Source organism: Ornithorhynchus anatinus, chromosome 2, assembly GCF_004115215.2.
Source record: "Ornithorhynchus anatinus isolate Pmale09 chromosome 2, mOrnAna1.pri.v4, whole genome shotgun sequence".
Lineage (NCBI taxonomy): Eukaryota > Metazoa > Chordata > Mammalia > Monotremata > Ornithorhynchidae > Ornithorhynchus > Ornithorhynchus anatinus.
Window position 1 is genome coordinate 24,871,000 of NC_041729.1, and position 25,432 is coordinate 24,896,431.

The 25,432-nt window shown below is 50.7% G+C and overlaps 1 protein-coding gene and 1 non-coding gene across 5 annotated transcripts in view; both read left to right on the forward strand.

The window, feature by feature from the left end:
* Positions 1–24,883, forward strand: part of MGRN1 (mahogunin ring finger 1) — a 118,247-nt gene extending 93,364 nt beyond the window's left edge. For 2 of the 4 annotated variants that reach the window (XM_029055192.2, XM_029055190.2), the window contains 6 exons: positions 2,057–2,280; positions 4,034–4,157; positions 4,722–4,767; positions 7,433–7,537; positions 13,994–14,038; positions 23,142–23,230. In XM_029055192.2, the coding sequence (XP_028911025.1) occupies positions 2,057–2,280; positions 4,034–4,157; positions 4,722–4,767; positions 7,433–7,537; positions 13,994–14,034 (540 nt within the window). In that variant the 3' untranslated portion in view covers positions 14,035–14,038; positions 23,142–23,230. Of the gene's footprint in view, positions 1–2,056; positions 2,281–4,033; positions 4,158–4,721; positions 4,768–7,432; positions 7,538–13,993; positions 14,039–23,141 lie in introns of all 4 variants that reach the window. The other 2 variants (XM_029055181.2, XM_029055182.2) reach the window with 1 other exon arrangement.
* On the forward strand, positions 2,334–2,448 carry MIR1353 (microRNA mir-1353). Its single transcript, NR_034711.1, has one exon. It is a non-coding gene; the product is annotated as a microRNA mir-1353 (primary transcript).
* Positions 24,884–25,432: the final 549 nt, after the last annotated feature.

Consider the following 25,432-nt stretch of genomic DNA (forward strand, 5'->3'; position numbering starts at 1 on the left):
CCGACGTCCGGACCGACTAAATGGAGTCGGAGGAGAAATGGCAGCGGAGCAGGCGGTGGCTCTGCTTCATTTTCTCAGGCCTCTTTTTTTTTTTTAATGGTACTCCTTAAGCGCTTATTATGCGTCAAACATTGTTCTAAGCGCTGGGCACTATCCCGGCCCTCGCCCGGGGGTTGCCCTCTCAGAGCATCTGCTTTGCGGCCTCCCGTGTCTCAAAAGATCTGATCGTCCAACTCCGCGAGCTCCTTGTTCTGAGCCCGGGCTTTACTCCTGCCTTTTTCAGAATAGCTGGGAGGGAGAAAGAAAGCCGGTACCCCTTCATGCCCGTCCTCTGGGGCCCTACCTGAAAACTCTCCTTTCAGCCTGGGACTGAGGCTCAGGCAGTCGACCAATCATATTAATTGAGTGCTTTCTCTGTGCAGAGTGTGGTGCTCAGCACTTAGGAGGGCTTGCAATAGAGATAGAAGACACAGTCCTTCCCCTCGAAGAAGGTTCAGTCTAGCAGGATCTTCCACTCACTTTTTTTTTATGGTTTGTTAAGCGCCTACTATGTGCCAGGCACTGTACTAAGCGCTAGGATAGATAGCCAAGTCGGGATGGACACAGTCTTAATCTCCATTTTATAGACTAAATAACTGACGCACAGAGAAGTTAAGTGACTTACCCAAGGGCACTCAGCAGATTAGTGGCGGAGCTGGGATTAGAACCCGGGTCCTTCCCACTCCCAGGCTCTTTCCACTAGTCACGCTGCCCCCGGCCCCAAGTGGGACATAGACTACGTACAATCTGATTAGCCTGTATCTACCCCACCACTTAACATAGTGCCTGGCACATAGTAAGCACTTAACAAATACCGTAAAAAAAGAGAGAGTGACATAGCTAGTTAGAGAGGGAGAGGGTTTAGACAAATGGGGGCATTGTCAGCCAGAAAGATTAAAGGCAAAATTCCCCAACCGACCTTGATCATCTTCTTTCTCCAGCATTTTCCATCCTAAACTCCAGCCTGTCTCAGACCATTTCAGTCAGTTGTATTTATTGAGTGCTTCCTGTGTGCAGAGCACTGTAGTAAGTGCTTGGGAGACTATAGTAGAACAATAAACGGACACCTTCCCTGCCCACAGCGAGGGGGAAAGTTTGTCTGAGGTGTGAGGAGAGGGCAAAGTGGCTTCAGCTACCCAACTGTTTGAGACCGTTATTTTAGGAGGAGCCTTTTTTTGTTTTTTAAAGTGCTGAAACTTGACCAAAAGAGCCATCTCGGTTACCGATCGACAGAGTAGTAGAGGAGAGCATATCCTAGCCTGTAAGAAGTGGTTTTCGGCACTTAGGGACCCATAGAGATCTCAAAGGGCTTGCCGGTACGAGGACTCAAAAACAGAAAGGGGAGCCCTGAATGCACATCAGCAAAGTTGGCAGAAAGATCAAACTTGCACCAACCCTTGCAGTCTGACACTGACATAGCCAGTTGCATTCATTGAGCACTTACTGCGTGCAGAGCACTGTACTAAGAGCTTGGGACGGTACAACGTAACAATTATCGGACACATTCACTGCCCACAACGAGCTTATGGTCTAGGGGGAAGACGGACATTAATATAAATAAAAAAATAAAGTGCAGATATGGACATAATTGCCGGCTGGAGTGCTGGTAAGGGGGATGAACGGAGGAAATGAGTCAGGGTGACATCGTGCGTGTTCGCAGAGTTGCCTCTTGTCGGAGTTCAGGTCGCATCCCCGAAATGGCTTCCTTTCAGCCACACCTAAATCAACCCCTGAGATGGTGGCTAGCACACTGGGAGGGGAAGCTCTTTGCAACCAACAGGCTAAGAAGCGCTCTCTCGGTGTCGGTCACCCTGGAGTCTCCTCGTAGGATATTTCCGTTCCAGTTAATGTGCACAGCTAGAAAATGCATAACCTGGGGAACGTAGTCTTGGGTCAGGGGAATTACCGACCCGGCTCGGGCAGGAGTCCCACGTTTTTGTTCCGGTGCCTTAAGGAGTGTGTGGCAGTTTGTAATGGGATTGGGCCCCTTCCCGTCTCTCTCCCCCCTCCCTCGCAGAGCTCTGACAACATCCCTCCCGGATACGAGCCCATCTCTCTGCTCGAAGCTCTGAACGGCCTCCGCTCCATCTCCCCGGCCATCCCTTCCGCCCCCCTCTATGAAGAAATCACCTACTCGGGCATCTCGGAGGGGCTCTCTCAAGCCGGGCGGCCCCTTGCTGGGATCGACAGAGCCGTGGAGAACGGCCACCAGAAGAGCAAGCAGAGCAAGTCCCCTGATAGGTTAGTGTCACCGCTGGGGGAGCAGAGGTTGGTCCTTCCAAGATGGCAGGACGTGGTCCTGGCTCTGGGGAGATGCGGGGGCCTCTTTGTGGACTAAGGGCTGAGAGAAGACTATTGCTCAACCCCAGCCCGTTTTCCAGAGGTCTCCCTTTCTCCAGCGCCTCACCGTTCCCCGGAAATCTGCCTCCGTTTCATAAAAAGGAAACTAGTAGCTGATCCCTGGAGACGCAACAGTGCTAGAACCCAGAGTCATGGGCCCCGGAGCTCAGATCTTGGTACATGAAAAACCGTTCGGCTCCTTAAAATCAAGAGGAAATTTTCCCTCCTATTTAGACCGCGAGCTCCGTGTGGGAGTGGGACTGTGTCCAACCTCATGTTCTTGTAACTACTCCGGCATTTAGTACAGGATTTAGCTCACAGTAAACACTTAATAAGTGCCATAATTATTAAACGTTTGAATTTTCAGGCCTAAAATCTTTGCCCTAAACAAGGAGCTCTTTCCAGCTTTTGCAGATGCCCGCACGACCATCTGAATCCTTAGAGTTTCCCAGCAAACTAGTGCGAAACGTTTCCGGCTCAACTGATTTTCCTCCCACCCTTCCTTCTCTTCAGGAGGTCTTCTGGGTGTAAGATAAATGATATCCCCTTTGCTGGGCCTTCACCCAGCAAGAGGTATCGTCTTGGGGTGCGGCTACCTATAGAACTGCTAAGTGACTCTTTTGTCAGGAAGTTCCTGTTCCACCCTCAGAGTGAAGAAACGGAGTAGGGATAGGGTGTGGCAGCAGATCAGTCATATTTATTGAGCGCTTACTGTGTGCAGGGCACTGTATGAAAGCGCTTGGGAGAGTACTTAATAATTATGGTACTCATTAAGCACTTATAATAATAATAATAATCTTGGTATTCGTTAAGCACTTACTATGTGCAGAGCACTGTTCTAAGCGCTGGGGTAGATACGGGGTAATCAGGTCGTCCCACGTGAGGCTCACAGTTAATCCCCATTTTCCAGATGAGGGAACTGAGGCACAGAGAAGTGAAGTGACTTGCCCACAGTCACACAGATGACAAGTGGCAGAGCCGGGATTCGAACCCAGGTCCTCTGACTCCCAAGCCCGGGCTCTTTCCACTGAGCCACGCTGCTTGGTACTAGGCACCAAGCACTCTTCTAAACACTGGGGTAGATACAAATCATTCAGGTTGGACACAGTCCCTGCCCCACATGGGGCTCACACTCTTAATCCCCATTTTACAGATGAGGGAGCTGAGGCCCAAAGACTTGAAGTGACTTGCCCAAGGTCACCCAGCGGATATGTGGTGGAGCCGGGATTAGAGCCCACGTCCGTGCTCTATCCACTAGGCCATGCTGCTCCTCTCTATACATAACAGAGTTGGTAACACTTTCTCTGCTCTCGACAAGCTTATAGTCTAGAGGATGTATATACGTTTATGTATATATCTTTTATTTATTTACTTATCTATTTGATAGTGATTGATATTAATGTCTGTCTCCCCCTCTAGACTGTGAGCTCGTTGTGAGCAGGAATGTGTCTTGTTCGTTGTATTGTACTCTCCCATGCGCTTAGTACAGTGCTTTGCACGCAGTAAGCGCTCAATAAATACGATTGAATGAGTGAAGGATGTGCAGAGTTACCACGGAGCAGCGTGGAAAGTAGCGTACCCCATGGAAATCCCCAGGGAGGAGACTGCCTCTCGACGTGTCCGTGGTGTTTATGTGTCATTCTTCCCGCCTCAGCACACTACGGTCTCCGTCATCTCCCATCCACGAGGAGGACGAGGAGAAATTATCCGAAGACTCTGATTCACCTCCCCCGCTGAGCGGTACCGAGCTCACCTTTCGGGAGAGCAGCTCGCCCGAGGTAAACTGAGGGCTCGGGATTTTGGTGTGGTGTGGAAGGGGACGGACTTGGGTGAGAGCCGTTGTGGTACTCCGAGTGTTGGGCAGGAGGGGTGTGTTGGGGCCTGGGGCGAGAGGAGGGATGACTTATTTTCTCTGCACGTGCGGTTGGCTCATCGATCGGGGGCATTTATCGAGTGCTTACTGTGCGCAGAGCACTGTACTGAGCACTTGGGAGAGGACAAAAGAACAGGGTTGGAAGGCCTGTTCCCTACCCGCAGTGAGCTTAGAACTTAGAGTCGGGCGACGAGCTTAGGGCCTGGGGATGAGCTTGGAGCCCGGAGACGAGCTTAGAATCTAGCGACGCTTAAGGAGCTTTGGCAACGACTTTAGGAGAGGGTAGGAAATACCGTGACATCGGTCCACTTTTCAGCTCTGAGTTTAGGGACGCGGTGCCCAGCGGATTGGTCACTCGTCAGCTGCTACCACCGGACCCTGATCTAGCCGGCCTGGGCTAGGACATTCCGGGCCGGGAGGGTCAGATACTGTCAAAGCAATGAGGTGGATTTTTGTTTTCTTTTATAAGAGCATCGTTACTGAGGAAATCGAAGAGGTGACTCCTCTGAAGCCAGGTAAGGTCCTCATCATTAACGGTGGTATTTACTGAGCACTTAATGAGTGGAGAGCATTGTACTAAGCACTTGGGGAGAGTACGACACAGCAGTTGGCAGACACAGAAAGGGGGAGACGCATAATATAAATAAGTAGTTTATAATATATAATTTAAAGATATGTACACAAGTGCTGCGGAGTTGAGGGTGGGGTGAATATCAAGTGCCCAAAGGTCACAGATCCAAGCTACCTTACTCCCTTCCCGAGCGAAGCATTCTTGGGTTGCAGCTGCTCTCGCCAACGCTCTGTGAACTTGCAGTGAAGCTGGGGTTTGCCCAGCAAAGTTCCGGGAAGATTTGATTTCTCCCCGATGATTCCCCCCACCAATCCTTCTTCCCTCCCCACCACAAAATTAAGCAGCTCCCTGCTTTTCTTCCAGGTCGGAAATCTTTGGGGAGAGGGAGAAGGGGAGGTTTCTTGGGTTGGATTGGGCTTTAGGAGCGTTGGCTCAGTGGAAAGAGCCTGGGCTTCGGAGTCAGAAGTCATGGGTTCGACTCCCAGCTCTGCCACTTGTCAGCTGTGTGACTGTGGGCAAGTCACTTCACTTCTCTGTGCCTCAGCTACCTCAACTGTAAAATGGGGATTAAGACCGTGAGCCTCACGTGGGACAAACTGATTACCCTGTATCTACCCAGCGCTTAGAACAGTGCTCTGCACATAGTAAGCGCTTAACAAATGCCAACATTATGTTGTGCGTATCCCAGCCCTCAGTAGAGTGCTTGGCACATGCCAGAGCTTTACAAAGTCAACAGGTTTTTTTGGTTCTGTTTTGTTTTTTTATGGTATCTGTTAAACATTTACTATATAGCTGTACTAGGCCCCGGGGTAGATGCAAGATAATCAGGTTGGACACAGTCCATGTGCCGTGTGGGGCTCGCAGTCTTAATCCACATTTTTCAGATGAGGGAACTGAGGCCCAGAGAAGTGAAGAGACTTGCCCAAGGTCACCCAGTGGTGGAGCAGGGATAAAACCCAGGTCCTCGTGACCCCCGGGCTCGTGCCGTAGTTATTAGTATTACCGTAGCATCTCAGCATTCTGCATCTGCTAGTAAGGAACCTTATTGACCATCAATCAGTCGATGGTATTTATTGAGCAATTACTGTATGCAGAGCAGTGTCCTAATCACTTGGGAGAGTACAATTCAACTCTAGAGTTGGTAGACATGCCCCCTCCCCACAGGGATCTTCCAGCAAAGTCCGTATACTGCCAGAGTCACGGTGTAACTTCAGGGTGGAGCCAGGAGGCCTGGTTTCTAGTTCCGCCTCTGCCATTTGCCTGCTGCGTGACCTTGAGCAAGTCACTTCACTTCCCTGTGCCTCAGTTTCCTCAGTAAAATGGGGAGAAGATACTCATCCTCCCTCCCTCTCAGACTGCTAGCCCCTTGCGGGACCGGGATCCTGTCCAGAATACAGATATCGTGCACATGTAAGCGCTTAAAACGGTGATTGCTCAATGCTTAACAAATACCAATTATTATTATTACTCCTGTGAGCTTCAGGTTTTTGTCTCTGGTAAAAGTCCCTAATACTGGCATATTCCATCCTTCGACATCAAGTAAAGAGAACTTCTGGAAACGGTTTATATCAGTGCTGAATTGGGAAAGGCGAGACTTTTACATTATTGGTTATATTCCCTCGCACAGCTGTGTGGGGCTTTGGGAATTCCCTGATGGGAACCGTCCCCCTGTGGGGATAGAAGAGGCCAGACACTGGATCCTGCCGGTCTCGAAATATCCGGGAGGATACGGCAGCGGCGTGGCCAAGGCCACTGTCTTAAAATGTGCTTCTTGGAGGAGATCTTTAGAAGCAGCATGGCGAAGGGGATAGAGCATAGGCCCAGGAGTCGGGAGGTCCTGGGTTCTAATGCCGGCTCCGCCACTTGTCTGCTGTGTGACCTTGGGCAAGTCACTTCACTGCTCTGTTTCTCAGTCTGTAAAATGGGGGTTGAGCCTGTGAGCCCCATGTGGCACAGGGACTGTGTCCATGCAGATTCGCTTCTAATAATAATAATGATGGTGTTTGTTAAGCACTCACGATGTGCCAAGCACTGTTCTAAGCACTGGGGTAGATATAAGGTAATCAGGTTGTCCCGTGTGGAGCCATAGTCTTAATCTCCATTTTACAGAAGAGGTAACTGAGGCACAGAGAAGGCCCAGGGTCACACAGCAGACAAGTGACGGAGCAGGGATTAGAACCCATGACCTTCTGACTCCCAGGCCTGTGCTCTATCCACTGCGATATGCCATGCAGCTTCTAAAGAGCTTCTCCAAGAGGCACGTTTTAAGAGAGTGTATCCACCCCAGCGCTTAGTACAGTGCCTGCAGCGTGGCTCAGTGGAAAGAGCACGGGCTGAGGAGCCAGAGGTCATGGGTTCTAATCCCGGCTCTGCCACTTGTCAGCTGTGTGACTTTGGGCAAGTCACTTAACTTCTCTGGGCCTCAGTGACCTCATCTGTAAAATGGGGATGAAGACGGGGAGCCTCACGTGGGACAACCTGATTACCCTGTATCGCTCGGCACATAGTGGCGCTTAAGAAATACCAACATCATTATTAAGTGCTTAACAAGTGACACAATTATTAGTAGTAGTAGTAGTATTGACTCGTTTCTCCCCCTTGCAATTTAGAAAGCCAACCCCCATCTCTAGAGGACGTCCTGCAAGACAGCAGCAGTGACCCCAGAAGCCTTCCCAAACCTGCGGGTGACCCTCCAGCCGACGTTTACCTACCAGGTAACGGAGCCCAAGCCGCTCCTAGGCGGCGGAGGGATGGGGTGGGGTCGGGTGGGGAGGAGGGGGAAAGGGCAGGGGATGACTTGGCCTTGGAGACGAAGTGCTCCATTTTAACTCGGGCTGAGCTGTGAACCTGCCTTTGGCTCAAGATGTGACATTTTTGGTCCTTGTTGGTGGGAGGTTTTGGGGAAATCAGAGAATTTTGTAATCTGTTCCCTTGCTTGATGCCACTGAGTAAGTCTTTCTAATGGTTTCTGGGGTCAGAGGTCCATTTGGATAGGTGCTCTTAGGTCTGACTGACAGTGAATCTCTACAATCAATCCCTGGTGTTTGTTGAGCTCTTAGTCTGTGCAGAGCACTGTCCTAAGCACTTGGGAGAGCACAATAATAATAATAATAATGACGGTATTTCTTAAGCGCTTATTATGTGCAAATCACTGTTCTAAGCGCTGGGGTAGATACAAGTTAATCAGGTTGGACGCAGACTTACCCGAGGTCGCACAGCAGACAGGTGGCCAGGCCTGGATTAGAACCCACGACCTTCTGACTCCCAGGCCCATTCTCTATCCACTTTGCCATGCTGGATAGGAGGAATAGTAATAAAGTTGGTATTTGTTAAGCGCTTACTATGTGCAGAGCACTGTTCTAAGCGCTGGGGTAGACATAAGGGAATCAGGTTGTCCCACGTGGGGCTCACAGTCTTAATCCCCATTTTACAGATGAGGTCACTGAGGCACAGAGAAGTAAAGTGACTTGCCCACAGGCACACAGCTGACAAGTGGCAGAGCCGGGATTCGAACCCATGACCTCTGACTCCAAAGCCCGTGCCCTTTCCACTGAGCCACGCTGCTTCTCTAAGCAGCAATAGCAAGGGCTTTGGTAGGGCGGGGGTGGGGGAGGGCCTAGTTAAATTTACTTTGGAAGACTTTACCAATCAATTAGTCATATTTATTGAGCTCTTACTGTGTGCTAAGCACTTGGAACAGACAATATAACAGAGTTGATAGACTCAGTCCCTGCCCATGAGGAGTTTACAGTCTAGAGGGAGGGAGAGGCACAAAGATAAATAAATCCATCATGGATATATACATAATTGCTGTGTGGGGAGGGAGGCAGCATGGCCTAGTGGATAGAACGTGGGCCTGGGGGTCAGAAGGACCCGGCTTCTAATTCCGGCTCCGCCACTTGTCTGCTCTGTGACCTTGGGCAAGTCACTTCACTTCTCTGTGCCACAGTCACCTCATCTGTAAAATGGAAATTAAGACTGGGAGATCCACTGGGGACACGGACTGTGTCCGGCCGGATCAGTCTCCACGTCAGCGCTTAGAACAGGACCTGACACATAGTAAGCGCTTAACGAATACCATGTAAAAAAAAAAAACAAAACCGAGGGTGGGGAGCAAAGGCAAGTATAAGGGTGACGCAGAAGGGTGTGGGAGAAGGGGAAATGAGGGCTTAGTCGGGGAAAGGCTCTTGAAGGAGATGTACCTTCAATAAGTTTTGAAGATGGGGACAGTGATGGTTTGGCAACTCTGTCCAAGCCCCACGGTAATAGAACCTCACACCCTTTGGCTTCCCTTCCTTCGTCAGAGCAGGATCCTGCCAGGGAACACTGTCTCCGGTGTGACCTTGGGCGAGTCACTTAACTCCTCTGGACCTCCGTTGCCTCATCCGGAAAATGGAGAGGACCGTGAGCCCCACGTGGGAGAGGGAGGGACTGTGTCCAACCCATTTGCTTGGATCCATCCCAGCGCTTAGTACAGTGCCCAGTACCTAGAAGCGCTTAACAGATATCGTAATTATTATCATCTTTATGCAGAGTGCGTGGCTTAGTGGGAGTCCGAAGGACCTGGGTTCCATTCCCAGCCCTGCCACATGTCCATTGCGTGATCTTGGGCAAGTCGGGATTAAAACTCTGAGCCCCACGTGGGACAACCTGATTACCTTGTATCCACCCCAGCGCTTAGAACCGTGCTCGGCCCATAGTAAACACTTAATAAATACCATAATTATTATTATTATTATTACTTCACGTCTCTGGGCCTCAGTTCCCTCATCTGTAAAATGGGGATTAAGGCTGGGAGGCTATTTGTGGGCAGTCAAATGAATCCTACTGCAACCCAGCCCGCACATTTCTGTCCTCTAATGCTGACCTTCTCGCTCTGCCTCGATGTCATCCATCTCACTGCCGACCTGTTATCAGCGTGGCACAGTGGAAGGAGCCCGGGCTTGGGAGTCAGAGTTCATGGGTTTGAATCCCGGCTCTGCTGCTTGCCAGATGTGTGACTTTGGGCCAGCCACTTAACTTCTCTGTGCCTCAGTTACCTCATCTGTAAAATGGGGATTAAAAACCGTGAGCCCCACATGGGACAACCTCATCTCCTTGTATCCACCAGCGCTTAGAACAGTGCTTTGCACATCGTAAGCGCGTAACAAATACCACCATTTGTTTTACCGATCTGTACATTCCAAGCGCTTAGTACAGTGCTCTGCACATAATAAGCGCTCAATAAATACTATTGAAGAAGAAGAAGACCTCTCGCCCACGTTCCGCCTCAGGCCCGGAACGTCCTCCTACCTCAGATCTGACAGACAATTACTCTCCGCGGCTTCGAGGCCTTTTTGAAGGCACGTCTCCTCCAAGAGGCCTTCCCTGACTAAGCCCTCTTCGCTTCTTCTCCCTTAGGCATCGCCCAGACTTACTTCATTCATCAGCCCCAGAGCACTCAACCTAGAGATCTGTAATTTATTTATTCATATTAATGTCTGACACCCCGCTAGACTGTAAGCTCGCTGTGTGCAGGGAATGTGTCTGTTATACTGTACTCTCCCAAGTATTTAGTACAGTGTTCTGCACCCGGTTAGCGCTCAGTAATTACGACTGACTGTCCGACTACCCTTAACAAACTGACAGTCTAGAGGGAAATGCCAAGTTCTCGTTTTTCTCTCCCTCCCTGTGCTCCACAAAGGCAGCAGTCAGTATAGCCTTCTTCGCTGTGCGGCATGGTTTGGCCAAGATTTCTAATAATTGTAACCCTGTGGGTGAAAATTGTTTAAAAAAAAAACATTGCAAAACCACACAGAGTGGGAAGCACACAGAGTTCTCGATGGCTTTGGTTTTAATAACATTTTAAAAGTTGGCAGAAAATAGGTAATGGACTTAAGTAAACCAAAGCCACCCTTCTGTTCACTGAATCCTGGGTTTATTTTGAGGCAGGCGAGCCCAAAGGAAGTCAGTATCCGGGAAGACCCTGAGCTGGAACAAGATTCATCTCAAAAGCCTCGTTGAATCTGTACCCACAGATTCCCACTCCAGGCATCTGTCTTAATTTCTGCAGCTGTTAGAGAGTGCTGCTGCGGAGGAAGAAACGAGGAGTAATTAAATCCAGAATCTGAAGGGCTTGTAATCAGCTCTGCCACAATTCAGCCCTTCTTGTAAGGGGTTTCTCGAGGACATCAGAACAACCGACATAAAGGGTGCACGCCACCCGCGCTTTGCCTTGGGCCCTTTGAATGATCTAAGAGCAAGGGAGTCTCCTCAGCAGCAGTGGCTAATGGAAACTAGGGAGAGTCAATCAGTCGATGGTGTTCAGGGAGCGCTTACTATGTGCAGGGCGCTGTACGAAGCGCCTGGGAGCGTACGAATCAATAGAAGTAGCAGGCACGTTCCCTGCCCGTCCCGAGCTTACAGTCTTGAGGGGTGAAGAGTCATTTAAGCTCTGCCCTGTTGCCCTTAAATTTCACCAAAGATCGACCTCTATCAAGCCAGTCCGACTTCCGAGCATCAGGAGATGAGAGAGAAGAACATGCTGGGTCGTGCCAGGATCGAAATTCCTTACGAAATGGAAATCAGATTTGGCGGAGTTTTTTCGTCGTTCTTTTTTAATGGCATTTGTTAAGTCCTTTCGATGTATTCAGCATTGTACTAAGCACTGGGGTAGATACAAGATAATCAGGTTGGACCCAGTCCCTGTCCCGCGTAGGGTTCACAGCTTCAATCTCCATTTTACGGGTGGGGAGACTGAGGCACGGACTGGTGGCAGAGCCGGTATTACAACCCAGGTCCGCTGGCTCCCAGGTCCGTGCTCTTTCCATTAGGCCCCGCTGCTTCTCTAGTCTTGGAGTCTAGTGAGTGTTTTCAAATCGGGGAACCCTCAGATTTCATACAAGTAATGGCCCGCCAAGGCATTGATCCTACGGGGACTAAATCTCTCAGGCTTTAGGATTACTTTTGTGGGGTTCGGCCGATGGTTGCTGGTGACATCTTGAAAGCTCGTAAACCTCTGGGCCATCTCTGAAAGTAGCGTGGCGTAGTGGCTCAATCAGGGGCCAGGGAGTTAAAAGGCAGCGTGGCTCAGTGGAAAGTGCCGGGGCTTGGGAGTCAGAGGGCATGGGTGTGAATCCCGGCTCTGCCACTTGTCAGCTGTGTGACTGTGGACAGGTCACTTCACTTCTCTGGGCCTCAGTTACCTCATCTGTAAAATGGGGATTAAGACTGTGAGCCTCAAGTGGGACAACCTAATTACCCTATATCTCCCCCAGCGCTTAGAACAATGCTCTGCACATAGTAAGTGCTTAATAAATGCCAACATTATTATTAAACGCAGCTCTGCTGTGTGACCTTGGGGAAATCACTTCACTTCCCTGGGCCTCAGTTACCTCATTTGTAAAATGGGGGTTGAGACAGTGAACCCCATGTGGGACAGGGACTGTGTCTAACCTGATTTGCTTGTATCCATCCCAGCGCTTAGTACAGTGCCCGGGACAGAGTAAGGGCTTAATGAATACCAATAATTATTATTCTCCTATAAACTTTGATGCCTCTACCCTCCAAATACCAAAGCGTCCAGATTCTTGTCATGTCTTATGCCGTCTAGTCATCTCCCATTCAGACTGTGAGCCCGTCATTGGGCAGGGATTATCTCTAACTGTTGCCGAACTGTACATTCCAAGCGCTTAGTACAGTGCTCTGGACATAGTAATCGCTCAATAAATACTATTGAATGAAGGAATCTCTGACCCACGGCGACGCCGTGGGCGCAACTCTCCCAGAACGCCCCTCTCTCCATCTGCAATCGTTCTGGTAGTGGATCCATAGAGTTTTCTAGGTAAAAATACGGAATTGGTTTACCCCTGCCTCCTTCTGCGCGGTAAACTTGAGTCTCCGCCCTCGACTCTCTCCCGAGCCGCTGCTGCCCAGTATGGGGGAGTTTTGACGTGTAGCAGATGGCCTGCCACTCGCTAGCCACTGCCCAAGCTAGGAATCTTTCATTCATTCATTCAATTGTATTTATTGAGCGTTTACTGTGTGCAGAGCACTGTTCTAAGCACTTGGAATGTCCAATTTGGCAGTGGATTGGAATGGACAGGCCTCTGCTTGATTCTCCCTCCCGTAGTTGAGACTGGTAGAGGACTGGAAACTTTCCAAGTACGACCCTGAGAGGGGTGTCCAGATTCAGCATACTGAAATACCTGCATACGAGCTATGCTTCCCTTTTGGGGGGGGGGGGGGGCCGCGTGGGCGGGAGCACTCTCCCAAGTGCTTAGTGCACAGTACTCTGCATAGCGTAAGCACTCCGTAAATGCCAGTAATGATGAGAGACAGGGAAGATCATTCCAGGACAGCAGCAGGGAAGCCGAGTACAGTTGATTTTTAGTTTTTTGTTAAATGGCAGGAGATGATTATTTCCCAGAAGGTGTTGCATTGGATAAGATCCTCTAGATACACAATTCTGTTCGAAAAAGGGGGAGGAAACCAAGCTTCCTGGATTCTCTTCACTCCCCAGCATCTAACTGTCTTTCCTAGGACCGTAGTAGTATGTTCCTGCCGTGTGCAAAGCACTGTAATAACTTGGGAGAGTAGAGTAGATGTCGAAGAAAGATCCCTGCCTTAAAAGAGCTTGTAATATATTGACCCCGATATAAAGCACAATGCTTTGGCACAAAGGAAGGACTTAATTTCTGTCATAGCGGGTCTTATTGTGCGAGATAAACTCATTCGCCCTCTCCCCGGCCTCTCGCACCTGTAGATTAGGGAAGCAGTTTGCACGTGAACAACAAAATCCACTGCCTAGGAAGACAGCTAAGGATCTGTGTGATGAGGACTTCTTATAGATACAGAAATAAAAACCCAAATCCCTAACTCATTTCTTCAGTGGGTGGGAACGACTTGGGATTTTTTTTTTTTAATCACCCACTGAGAAATTGCTTAAAGGGAAGAGTTCTCTGAAGTAAATTTGACTCGAGTCTTTAAAAGAAAAAATACATAGAGGATGAGGTTTGTTTTCCTTCTTGGCTGCAGCAAATACATGTGTTCCGCCTAACGTAATTAATTCCGAGACCACCCACCCTAACCCGTTTGTTCTAGCTACAGTGTTATTGGCCGTCTGTTCTGAAGACTCTGCTAACGTCTCCTTCCTTTTCTGTCTCTCTTCTCCTCTTCTCCTGTCTGGCCAGCACTGGGTCCTGATTCCTGCTCTATTGGTATAGAGGAGTAAGATGGTATGTTTTCTCTTTCTTTCATATGCACCATTGGGTTTTATCCAACAAGCGACATCCCCTCAGCAGCGGATGTGGGGAGAGTTGGGGGTATTGGGATTGGATTAGCCTAATTCAGTCCAGGCAAGGATGGGGGAAAAAATGAGTATTAATTAAGCGCTTACTATGTGCCAAGCACCGTTCTAAGCACTGACAACCTGATTCCCCTGTGTCTACCCCAGCGCTTAGAACAGTGCTCTGCACATAGAAAGCGCTTAACAAATACCAACATTATTATTATTATTATTATAAGGTAATCAGGTTGGGCACAGTCCCCATCCCACATGGGGCTCACAGACTTAATCCCCATTTTAGAGATGAGGTACCTGCGGCACAGAGGAAGTTATATGACTTGCCCAAGGTCACAAGGCAGACATTCATTCCTTCAGTAGTATTTATCGAGCCCTTACTATGTGCAGAGCACTGTACTAAGCGCTTGACATGCCCGGAGCCTCTGACTTCAGGCCCGTGCTCTTTCCGTTAGGCCACACTGCTTGCACCGATGGAACGGCCCCGGTCGCAGTGCCATCCTTAAGGGGGTACAGATGAGCACCCCTTCACTTGTTCCGCAGAAGGTCGCACTGCGTACACAGTGGCACACAGTGGTACTTGTTAAGCGCTCACCGTGTGTCCACCGCTGTTCTAAGTCCTGGGTAGATACAAGTTAATCAGGTGTGCACAGGCCCTGTCCCTTACGGGGCTCCACTTAATTCCCCATTTTCCAGACGAGGTAACTGAGGCTCAGAAAAGAGAAGCGACTTACCCAAGGTCACACAGCAGACGTGTGGCGGAGCCAGGGTTAGAACCCAGGTCCTTCTGACTCCCAGGCCTGAGTTCGGTCCACTCAGCCGTGAATGTTCGAGAGGCAAAGGCAGGCGTAGCTGGTAATTTCCCTCCCGGCCCAGGGCTATCTCCACGGCGCCGAGCAAGCCTCTCTCTGACTGGGCGGTTGCCCGCCTGCGGGAGATGAACAGAGAGGGCTGAAGGTCGCTGCAGTGGGGCCCTGGCCACGCAGAGGTTGCCGGATGCATTCGCGGCTGGCTCGGAGCTAGGGGAAGCCAGCTGAACCTTCAGTTTATCAAACAGTGGCCTATACTTGAATGCAAAGTACTCTACTAAATGCTTGGGAAAGTACAACAGAAGCAAGGCCCACATTCCCTGCCCTCAAAGAGCTCACGAGCTGCGGAGGAACACTTAGTACCGGGGTCTTGCACACAGCAAGCGCTCGCTAAGTGCCACTGATTGATTGGACCATCTCGGGAGGTTCCTTCCATTTTCCACTCCCTCCCCCGAAATCGGGGTGGCCGCCCCCTTGGCTGTTTGTGCCTGAGACATTTCTTCACAGATGTAGGTCTGTGATGTAAGTGGAGTCAACTGGGAGGGAGGGAAGAAAGGAAGGGCCACTTCTTAGACTTGAGAAACTGAGCCCCAGCCACCTAATTGCTCCAGATGAATGGCTCCGTGCCTGCACGACTCCTTAGACAGGAGAACTGGCCCACATCCCCCTACGTTCATTCAGTCGTATTTATTGAGCACTTACTGTGTGCAAAGCACTGTACTAAGCGCTTGGGAGAGTACAATAGAACAACAGACACATTCCTTCTCACAACAAGCTCACAGTCTAGCAGACTCTCCACGCAACTTCATTTTCCATTTGGGGTTTCTTTCACCAAAGGCCAAGGAAAGCCAAACCCACAGCTTTCTGTGGAGTGTCCACAATCATCTTGTTGTCCCAAGTGACTCCATCAGTCATGTTTATTGAGTGCTGACTGTGTGCAGAGCACAGTACTAAGCGCTTGGGGGAATACAGTGTAAAAGAATTGATAGATACGTTCCCCACCCACAATGTGCTTCGAGTCTAGAAGCGTAGGCATACATTGATATAAATGAATTACAGATTTTCTTAAAAAAATATATTATTCGTGAAGTGTTTTCTATGTGGTAGACTGATGTAGATAAAAGATGATCAGGCTGGGCACAATCCATGTCCCACATAGGGCTCACACTCTGAATCCCCAGTTTACAGATGAGGTAACTTAGGCACCGTGAAGTGACTCGTCCAAGGTCACGCAACAGAAAAGTGGCGGAGCCGGGATTAGAACCCATGACCTCTGACTCCCAGGCCGGTGCTTTATCCACTACGTGCAGGGTAGATGCAAGATAATCAGCCCACGTAGGGCTTCCAGAGCAACACAGGCTGGAAGTAAATCGCATTAAGTGAGCGCTTACTGTGGGCAGAGCACTGTACTAAGCATTTGGGGGAGTACAGTACAACAATAAACAGACACATTTCCTGCCCACAAGGAGCTTACCAGCCTACCAGCACTTTGTGGAGGAGAGACCTGGGCTTGTGGCACAGGTACTTTGAGGGCCTTGAGCTGGCCAGGTTCTTCCTCTGGTTGGAAGCCATGGAAGGTGCCCAGGCAATCCTCCCTCTCCCTCTCCTCTAGTCGGCATCAGTAGATACCACTTGCCAGCGTGAGGCACTGGTCCTAAAATAGAAAATAAATCGGTGCTTTTCAATCTTTCCACGGCCTGGGGCTTCGGATCGCCCAGGCTGCTTCCGGAGAAAGGGGCTGGGTGTGCTAATATTGCATTTAGTGATGATGATAACTGTGTTATTTGTTAAGCGCTTACTTTGTGCCAGGCACTCTACTAAGCACTGGGTAGATAGAAGCCAATTAGGTTGGACACAATCCCTGTCCCACATGGGGCTCACAGTCTCAATCCCCATTTTACAGATGAGCCACAGAGAAGTGAAGTGACTTGCACAAGGTCACACAGCAGACAAGTGGTGGAACCGGGATTAGAACCCATGTCCTTCCGGCTCCCGGGCCCATGCTCTTAACCACGTTGCAGGCTGTTGTGGGCCCGGAGCTGCTTATAGCTGGCGGCCAGAAAAGAGGAGGATTTGAAAATTTCTACGTCAGGCTGCTAAATATTCTGCTCTGGCTACTAGATCAAGTGGCTGCAGAGGGTCCCTCTCCAGGGCTGTGGGAGGCACATAGCAGCTTGACTTAGTGGAAGGAGCCCGGGCTTGGGAGTCAGAGGTCATGGGTTCTAATCCCGGCTCCTCCACTTGTCAGCCGTGTGACTTTGGGTAAGTCATTTAACTTCTCCGGGCCTCGGTTACCTCACCCGTAAAGTGGGGATTAAGACTGTGAGCCCCACGTGGGACAGCCTGATTACCTTGTATCTACCCAGTGCTTAGAACAGTGCTTGGCACGTAGTGTAACAAATGCCATCGTTATTATTAATGATTTGTATATATATCTATGATTTGTCTGTTCTGTGATCTTGAGCAAGTCACTTAACTTCTCTGTGCTTCAGTTACCAGGCCTGTGACCTTTTCGCTAAGTCATGCTGGGTCTTTCTAGGTCCCATCATTATTATTTCCAGAACTTAGGACAGTGCTTGGCGCACAGTAAGCTCTTAACAAATACCATAATTATAATTATGATGATTATTATCATAAATGATGCAGTGCCTCCTCCTTGTCACCAGGGGGCACGCTGGAAGCAGGATGCTTGAAAGTGATGCCCAAGATGGAGAATAATAATAATTTTGGTATTTGTTAAGCGCTTACTATGTGCCAAGCACTGTTCTAAGCGCTGGGTAGATACAAGGTAATCAAGTTGTCCCACGTGGGGCTCAGAGTCTTAATCCCCATTTTAACAGATGAGCTAACTGAGGCCCAGAGAAGTTGTGACTTGCCCAGAGTCACACAGCTGATAAGTGGCCCAGCCAGGATTAGAACCCACGACCTCTGACTCCCAAGCCCGGGCTCTTTCCATTGAGCCACGCTGCTTCTCCCTGGCCGCTCCATCTCGGTGACCTTCGCAGACTCCTCCTCTGCCTCCCACCCTCTCACGGTGGGAATTCCTCAAGCCTTAGGTCCAGGTCCCCGTCTCTTCTCCAACTTCACCCACTGCCTTGGAAAAGTCATTCCTTCCCAGGGCTTCAACGTCCATCTTGACACGGATGGTTCCCAAATCTGTCTCTCTAGCCCCGACCTCCCTCCTTTCTCTGCAGCCTCGCATCTCCTCCCGTCTCCAGGACGTCTCTCCTTGGATGTCCCACTGACACCTCAAACTTAACGTCTCCAAACAGAGCTCCTCATCGTCCCACCCGAACCCCGTCCTTCCCGTCACAGTAGACGACCCCACCTGCCCGGTTCACAAACCTGAGCCTTGGCATTATCCCCAACTCGTCTCGGTCATTCAGAGCAGATATTCAGTGTCACCAAATTCTGTCAGTTCTATCTTCAGAACACTGCTCAAATCTTCCCTTTCTTCTCCACTTCAGTCAATTGTATCTACTGAGCGCTTACCATGTGCAGAGCACTACTGGGAGAGTACAATGTAACTATATAACAGGTGCGTTCCCTGCCCACGACGAGTGTACGGTGTAGAGAGGGAGACATATTAATGTACGCAATTATTTGTCTCTTCCTTATAAACTGCCCGCACGCTAATCCAATCACTTATCGTATCCTACGGTAATTACCGCATCAGCTGACCTCCCCGCCTCCTGTCTCTCCCCACTCTAGTCCATCCTTCTCACCGCTGCCCGGATCATCTTTCTCAAAACACACTTAGTCCACATCCCCCCACTCCTCAAAATCCTCCAGTGGTTGCCCATCATTTTTCCATCAAACAGATACTCAGCTTTAAGGCGCTCAGTCGGCTCTCCCCCTCCTATCTTGCCTCACTGATCTCCTACTCCAGTTCCCCACCTTGGTCTCATCTGTCTTGCCGCTGACTCCGTGCCCATCCGTAACAGGTTTTCGGAGCAATACCTGAGAGTCAGAGCAACCACCCCAAGTCGACAACAAGGAGGTACTTAGCTTATTTATTCAGGAGTAGGAAGAGTAGGTGGTCACCCTCCAAATAGCAGAGGGAGACTGAAAGACTCTGCGAAGCGGCCACGGGGGGAGAGGGGAGACCAGGCCCCAAAAGGGTTCGGGTCCAGTCTCGATAATGAGGGTTAAACAGCGCGTTTTTATAAGTTGTGCTGGTTTACTCTAAAAGGGGCCTCGTGCGTGAGCTTGAGAAGCAGCGTGGCCTAGTGGAAAGAGCAGGGGCCTGGGAGTCAGAGGACCTGGGTTCTAATTCCGGCTCCCCCACTGTCTGCTGTGAGACTCACGGACAAGTCACCTATCTGAACCGCCTCCCTCTTCATACCTGAAAGACCACCACTCTCCCCACCTTCAAAGCCCTGCTAAAATCACATCTCCTCCAGGAGGTCTTCCTTGACTAAGATCTCACATCCGCCGAAGTCGTGGGTTCTAATTCTGGCTCTGCCGTTTCTCAGCTGCGTGACTTAGGGCGAGACACTTCTCTGTGCCTCAGTTCCCTCATCTGTAAAATGGGGATTAAGACCATGAGCCCCACGTGGGACAACCTGATTACCTTGTACCTACCGTAGTGCTTAGAAAAGTGCTTGGCACATAGTAAGTGCTTAACAAATACCATTATCATTATTATTATTATTCAACTATGCACTTGGGTCTATTCCTCTTAAGTACTTTGATATTTACCTCAGGTGCACAGCGTTTTTGTACATATTCTTATAATCTGCCGTTTACCCCTTCTGTAATTTATTTTACCGTCTGTCTCCCAATCTAGACTGCAAGTACCTCATGGGCAGGGATTGGGTCTACTTACTCTATTTTATTCTTTTAAGCACTTAGTACAGTGTTCTGCGCACAGTAAGCACTCAGTAAATATCGTAAGCACTCAGTAAATGTCATCGATGGACGGATCGAGTCTGTGAGTCTGCCATTCTCTTCATCTCACTCACATGGGCTTTAAATTTTAATCTGTTTGCAGAAACTTTCATTAGATTGTCTCTTTCTATTTTGGTACTTAAGTGCTTACTACGTCCCAGACTCCATACTAAGCACGGGGCAAATACGAATTAATCAGGTTGGACACAGTACCTGTCCCACGTGGGGCTCAGGGTCTTAATCCCCATTTTACAGTTGAAATAAGTGAGGCATTGAGAAGCGAAGCAGCGTGGCTCAGTGGAAAGAGCCCGGGCTAGGGAGTCAGAGATCATGGGTTCCAATCCTGGCTCTGCCACTTGGCAGCTGTGTGACTGTGGGCAAGTCACTTCACTTCTCTGTGCCTCAGTTACCTCATCTGTAAAATGGGGATTAAGACTGTGAGCCTCACGTGGGACCACCTGATTACCCTATATCTACCCCAGCGCTTAGAACAGTGCTCTGCACATAGTAAGCGCTTAACAAATACCAACATTACTATTGTCCAAAGCCACACGGCGGACAAGCGGCGGAGCCGGGATTAGAACCTAGGTCCTTCCGACTCCCAGGCCCGTGCTCTATCCACTAAGCAACACTGCTTCCCTGCGTTAAAGCCAATTAAGCTGAGAGCAGAGGCAAGTGCAGAATTAGAAGTGCCAGAGCACTGACAGTGATTGGACTTATTTCTATTTTATATGAGCATGAAAATACACTCGTTTCTCTAGTGACAGGGGGGTTCACCTTCTTGATCACGCTAAGGACCAGTCGTGTTGCACTGGTCACCGTGCAAATTCCACCCACCTGCAAGCAACCATGTGCAGCCTGTTTTATCCAGAGACGCGTCTGGACAACGCACCCTAACTCGGCCTTTGTGTTTTATCCAAAATGCGTAGTGCAAGCGCTCCTAGCAGAACCGACGATTACTCCGAGGCTTCCCTCCTTCCCCCAGAGCAGCTACTGGGGCCTGAAACTTCTGAGACGACCTTGTTTCTGTGATTCCTTCAAAGTTAAGGCCTGAGAGGGTCTCTCGTAGTAATAATTATGGTACTCCTTAAGCGATTACTTTGTGCTGTACTAAGGGTAGATCAGTTCATCAGGTTGGACACGGTCCCCGTCCCCCAGGGGGCCCCCAGTCTTAACCCCCATTTTGCAGGTGAGGGAACTGAGGCACAGGGAAGTGATTTGCCCAAGGTCACATGGCAGGTGGCGAAGGCAGGATTAGAACCCAGGTCCTTCCGATTCCCGGGCCCGGGCTCTATCCACCAAGCCACGCTGCTTCTCATCCAGAGCTTCCCTTAGTCATTGTGCGTTTCACTTGAAGCCCACCAGCTCTTGTCCTCCTCTTCCTGTTTCTTACTGCAGTGAGATTCCCTCCCTCCTCCTCGCCGCTTTCGTGCCCTTCCCCGCCCCTGCGGTCCCTCCCCTCTCCGGGCTCACCTTTGCCTCCCCGTTAGCGACCTGGCCTCCCAACTCCCCTTACTCGTAGCAGCACCCCCATCTCTTTCCATTCTTGGCGAGGGCACTGGACGGAGAGGATTCTTCCTCGGGAAATCCTCACCAAGCAGTTACGAGCCTTCACGTATTTGGCTAGAAGGAAAACATCGTCATCAGTTGTGGTTTTGAGCACAAAGTCATTTCTCCTGTAACGGGGGTTCACCTTCACGACAAAACTCACGCTAAATAATAATGATAATGATAATTATGGAATATGTTAAGCGCTTACTATGTGCCAGGCTAATGGGGGAGCGGAAAGAATAAGGACAGTAATAATCATTGTGGTATTTGTTAAGCACTTATTATGCGCCAAGCATTGTACTGAGCACTGGGGTAGATAAAAAGTGATCAGTTTGAACACATCTCTGTACCCCATGAGGCTCCCAGTTTAAGTGGGAGGGAAAAAAATTGCCTCATTTTGCAAGTGAGGAAACTGAAGCACAGAGAAATCGAGTCACTTATTGTTATATTGCGCTCTCCCACGGTCTTAGTATTTAAACACAGCGAGCGCTCAATAAATACAATTGAGAATGAATGAATGAACTTTCCCCTAGTCACACAGCAGGCAAGTGACAGGCTGAAGTTAGAACCCAGGCCCTGGCCTGTGCTCTTCCTACTAGTCCACCCTGCTTCTCATGTAACAGATCGCATAAATACGTCATCCTGAGAAAACTGAGTAAATCTCTCTCTCACACACACCGAGGATGGGTATAAACCCACAACGGCAAAAGTTCGCTGTTGAGATGGCGCAGCTTGACGCGTTGGGGATTCATTGGCCAAGGTTTCTTGGGGGAGACAGGGTTTTAGGAGGGCTTTGCAGAGGGGGAGCCCGATGTTCTGACAGATTTGAAGAATGAAAGTCTGACTTCGAGTCGGGGGGGATCAGTATGAGTAAAGGGTCAGAGGCGGGAGACTTGAGAGCGGGGGTCAGAAGGTGGCTTTGGGAGGACTGAGTCATAATAATAATAATAATAATAATAATGGTATTTGTTAAGGGTTTACCATATGCCAAGCATGGTCCTAACTACTGGGGTAGATACAAGACATTCAAGTCATTTTCAGTGAAGGTAGAGAGCTGTAAAATGGAGAGAGCTGGTTTGCATCTTAGCTAGCAACTACCTTTTTATACTATTCTTGGAAACCCGACAGAGAACAGGAATTGGATTGATTTTGCTCTCTGTGTCACAGACTCTGGAACCAAAGTGGTGGCTTGAGCTGAATCAGTCGATCCATGCTATTTATTAAGCCTGTACCGCGCTCAGAAAAGCAGCGCGGCCTAGTGGATCGAGCTCGGGCCGGAGAGTCAGGAGGACCCGGGTTCTAATGCCGACTCTGCCGCTTGTCTGCTTGGGTGGCCTCGGGCAGGTCTCTGGTCCCCGGTTACCTCATCTGTAAATTGGAGGGTAAGAGTGTGAGCCCCACGGGGGACATGGACCGTGTCCAACCCGATTACCTCGTATCTACCGCAGCGCTGTACGCCTGGGAGAGTACAATGCAACGGGGTTGGCAGAGCCGATCACCTGCCTCCAACGAGCTTACGGTAGGAGCCGACCTTGGCGTCCCATTGCCGGACTTCTGCCCGAAAGCAGCTTCCCCCACCTCTCCCAGGCAGACCCGAAGAATCCGACTCTAACCTCAGCCTTCGATGGCCACGTGGTATCCCGAAGCGGGTCCGCCTCTCTGACCCCCGAGCGGGGCTCCCCCCGGCCTCAGGCTGGAGGCCTGTAATGTGGGTAGGAGCTCCGGGGTCACCACTTTCCTCTGAGAAATCAATCTTCATTTTCTCCCTTCTCTTCCGTTCCCTTTCAGGAAGTTCAGCCTCCATGGAGACCTTCCGGAGCCACGGCAGGAGCGGGTCTCCTCTTCCTCCGCTGAGCGCCCCCGGCCTCGGGTTGGAGGAGGCCGAGCTGACCCCTCTCTGAGGTGCTGGTTTGGAGCCCCCGGCCCACCCGACTGGACCCCAGACTACACCCACACTCACACCTCCCTCTCTCTGCACATCACGGCGGAAGCAGCGGGCTCGGACGTGCCCCGGGCCCGAACGAAAGAGCACAGCTAACCTACTCCTCTGAACCGTCCCGTCTCCCCCCCCCCCCCCCCCGCCAACCCCCAATTCCCCTTTTGTACTTTAAACCGGTCTGTAACCGACGTGAGATGAAGGACCGCAACTTTCCCCATCGGGAGTTAAGGGCCTTTTTTTAGCCGCCGTTTGGCCTGGAAGGCCGGGACCTTCCCCGGGAGCTGAGGTAACCTCTCGGCTACCCAACCCGGAGTTTGGCCGAGGCGGTTTTGGGGGAGGCCAGGCCTAGTTCAGACCCTAAGCAGTTCTGTACTCTTCCCACCCAGAACCAAATTTAAATTAGCGGAAGGGCGTTCCGTGGGTGGGGTCGGAGGGGGCGTTTTTCCTCACGGGGATTATTTAGAGCGAAAGAGAGGAGGAGGTCGAGTCAAACTCTATGAAGGAAATTACACTCTGCGTTTTGTAATATCACGTGGCGGCCGAAGGCAGCCTTTTGCTGTCGTGCCCGGTTGCTTGTCAGTTGCTTGTCGTAGACGTGCGTGGCTCAGCGGTGGCACCGTCAAAGTCCTCTTCCTCCCACGGCACGAGGGAACTGGGTTTCGTTGGGGGCCCTCTCTCTGCCGCTTCACCCAGAGGCCTCCGCCGCCGCAGGCGCTGGCTTTTGGGGAACGGTGTGCGGAGACCGACTGGAGACCCTTGCTCTGGAAGTCAGAGCCTCTTAGCTTTTTCCTGTGGGACTCCAAGCCACCAATGGTTCCGATCGGCCCAGCAGGCGGTGGGGCTGAGGGCGGGAGAGGGGTGTCCACCTCTCCTGCAAGCAGCGGGGGTGGGAAGGCATCCAACTGCTTCGGCTCCCAAGGACCGGGAATCTCCAACTCGTCCTCCCGCTCCTCCCCACACCCCCCTCGGCGGTTTCCAGCCGGCTTTCCCCAGAGCCTTCTAGGGGAGATCGGTCTTGGCAAGCTTCTCGGGGCTGGGATCCAAAGCACAGAATGCGAGCCTTTGGCTTTTTAATTCTTTAGGGCCCCTTTTTCCCGGGTAGGTTCTTCCCCGAACCCTGGACTTGGCTGGAATCTCCACGGGGTGAGAACTCCGAGCGCCCCTGACTTCCTTGAGGCCTTAAATCTGGCTCAGGGTCCGGGATCGATGGCCTCTCGGGGGGCAAGGGAGCCTGGTGAACTACCCGGTCCTTAGCCGGAGTCCGTTCTGCTCCTCAGATTTTAACTATCCCTTGTCGTTGATGTCATCGGGCCCTCCAGAAACGCACCTACAGTGGGAACGGCTTGGGGTTACGGACCAGTCGGGATAGGTCCGACGGTCCGTCGGTCAGTGGTATTTATTGAGTGCTTCTAATGTGCGGAGCACCCTACTAAGTGCCTGGGAGAGTACTAGAGAGTAAATAGGCACCATTCCTGCTTTTGGAGAGGCTGTGAAGTGTCCCTTTGCCCTCGGTCCTCAGCGGTGGAGGCGGGAGCGGTGTGAGGAGAGTCAGATTGATTGACGTTTAGGGCCCCAATGGGAATTCAGTGAAGAAGAAGAATTATGGTATTGGTTAAGCGCTTAACTCTGTGCCGGTCACTGTACTAAGCACTGGGTTGGATACAAGCAGATCGGGTTGGACACAGTCCCTGTCCCACGTGGGGCCCACAGTCTCAATCCCCGTTTTACAGATGAGGTAACTGAGGTCCAGGGAAATTAAGTGACTTGCTCAAAATCACAAAGCTGACAAGTGGCGGAGTTGGGATTAGAACCCATGACCTCTGACTCCCAAGCCCGGGCTCGTTCCACCGAGCCACACTGCTGACTTTGAGAGAGAAGGGGCGGCTCCTAGGGTTGTAAGGGTCGAACGGGACGTCGGTTGGAGGCTTAAACCGGGCCCGGGGGAGCAGTCAGGACGGGTTTGTCTTCCTGTCGCAGATTGAAAACCTCTCCCCGGGCTGGGTGGCCTCAAAGATAGGTTGCCGAGAGACCCTCCCCAACCCACCCCCATTCTTGGCTCCGAACTGTCATCGACTTGCCATTCCGGAACTGCTCATCAAAAGTCAACCCCGGACTGTTGGGGGGGGGCACTTCTGAACCT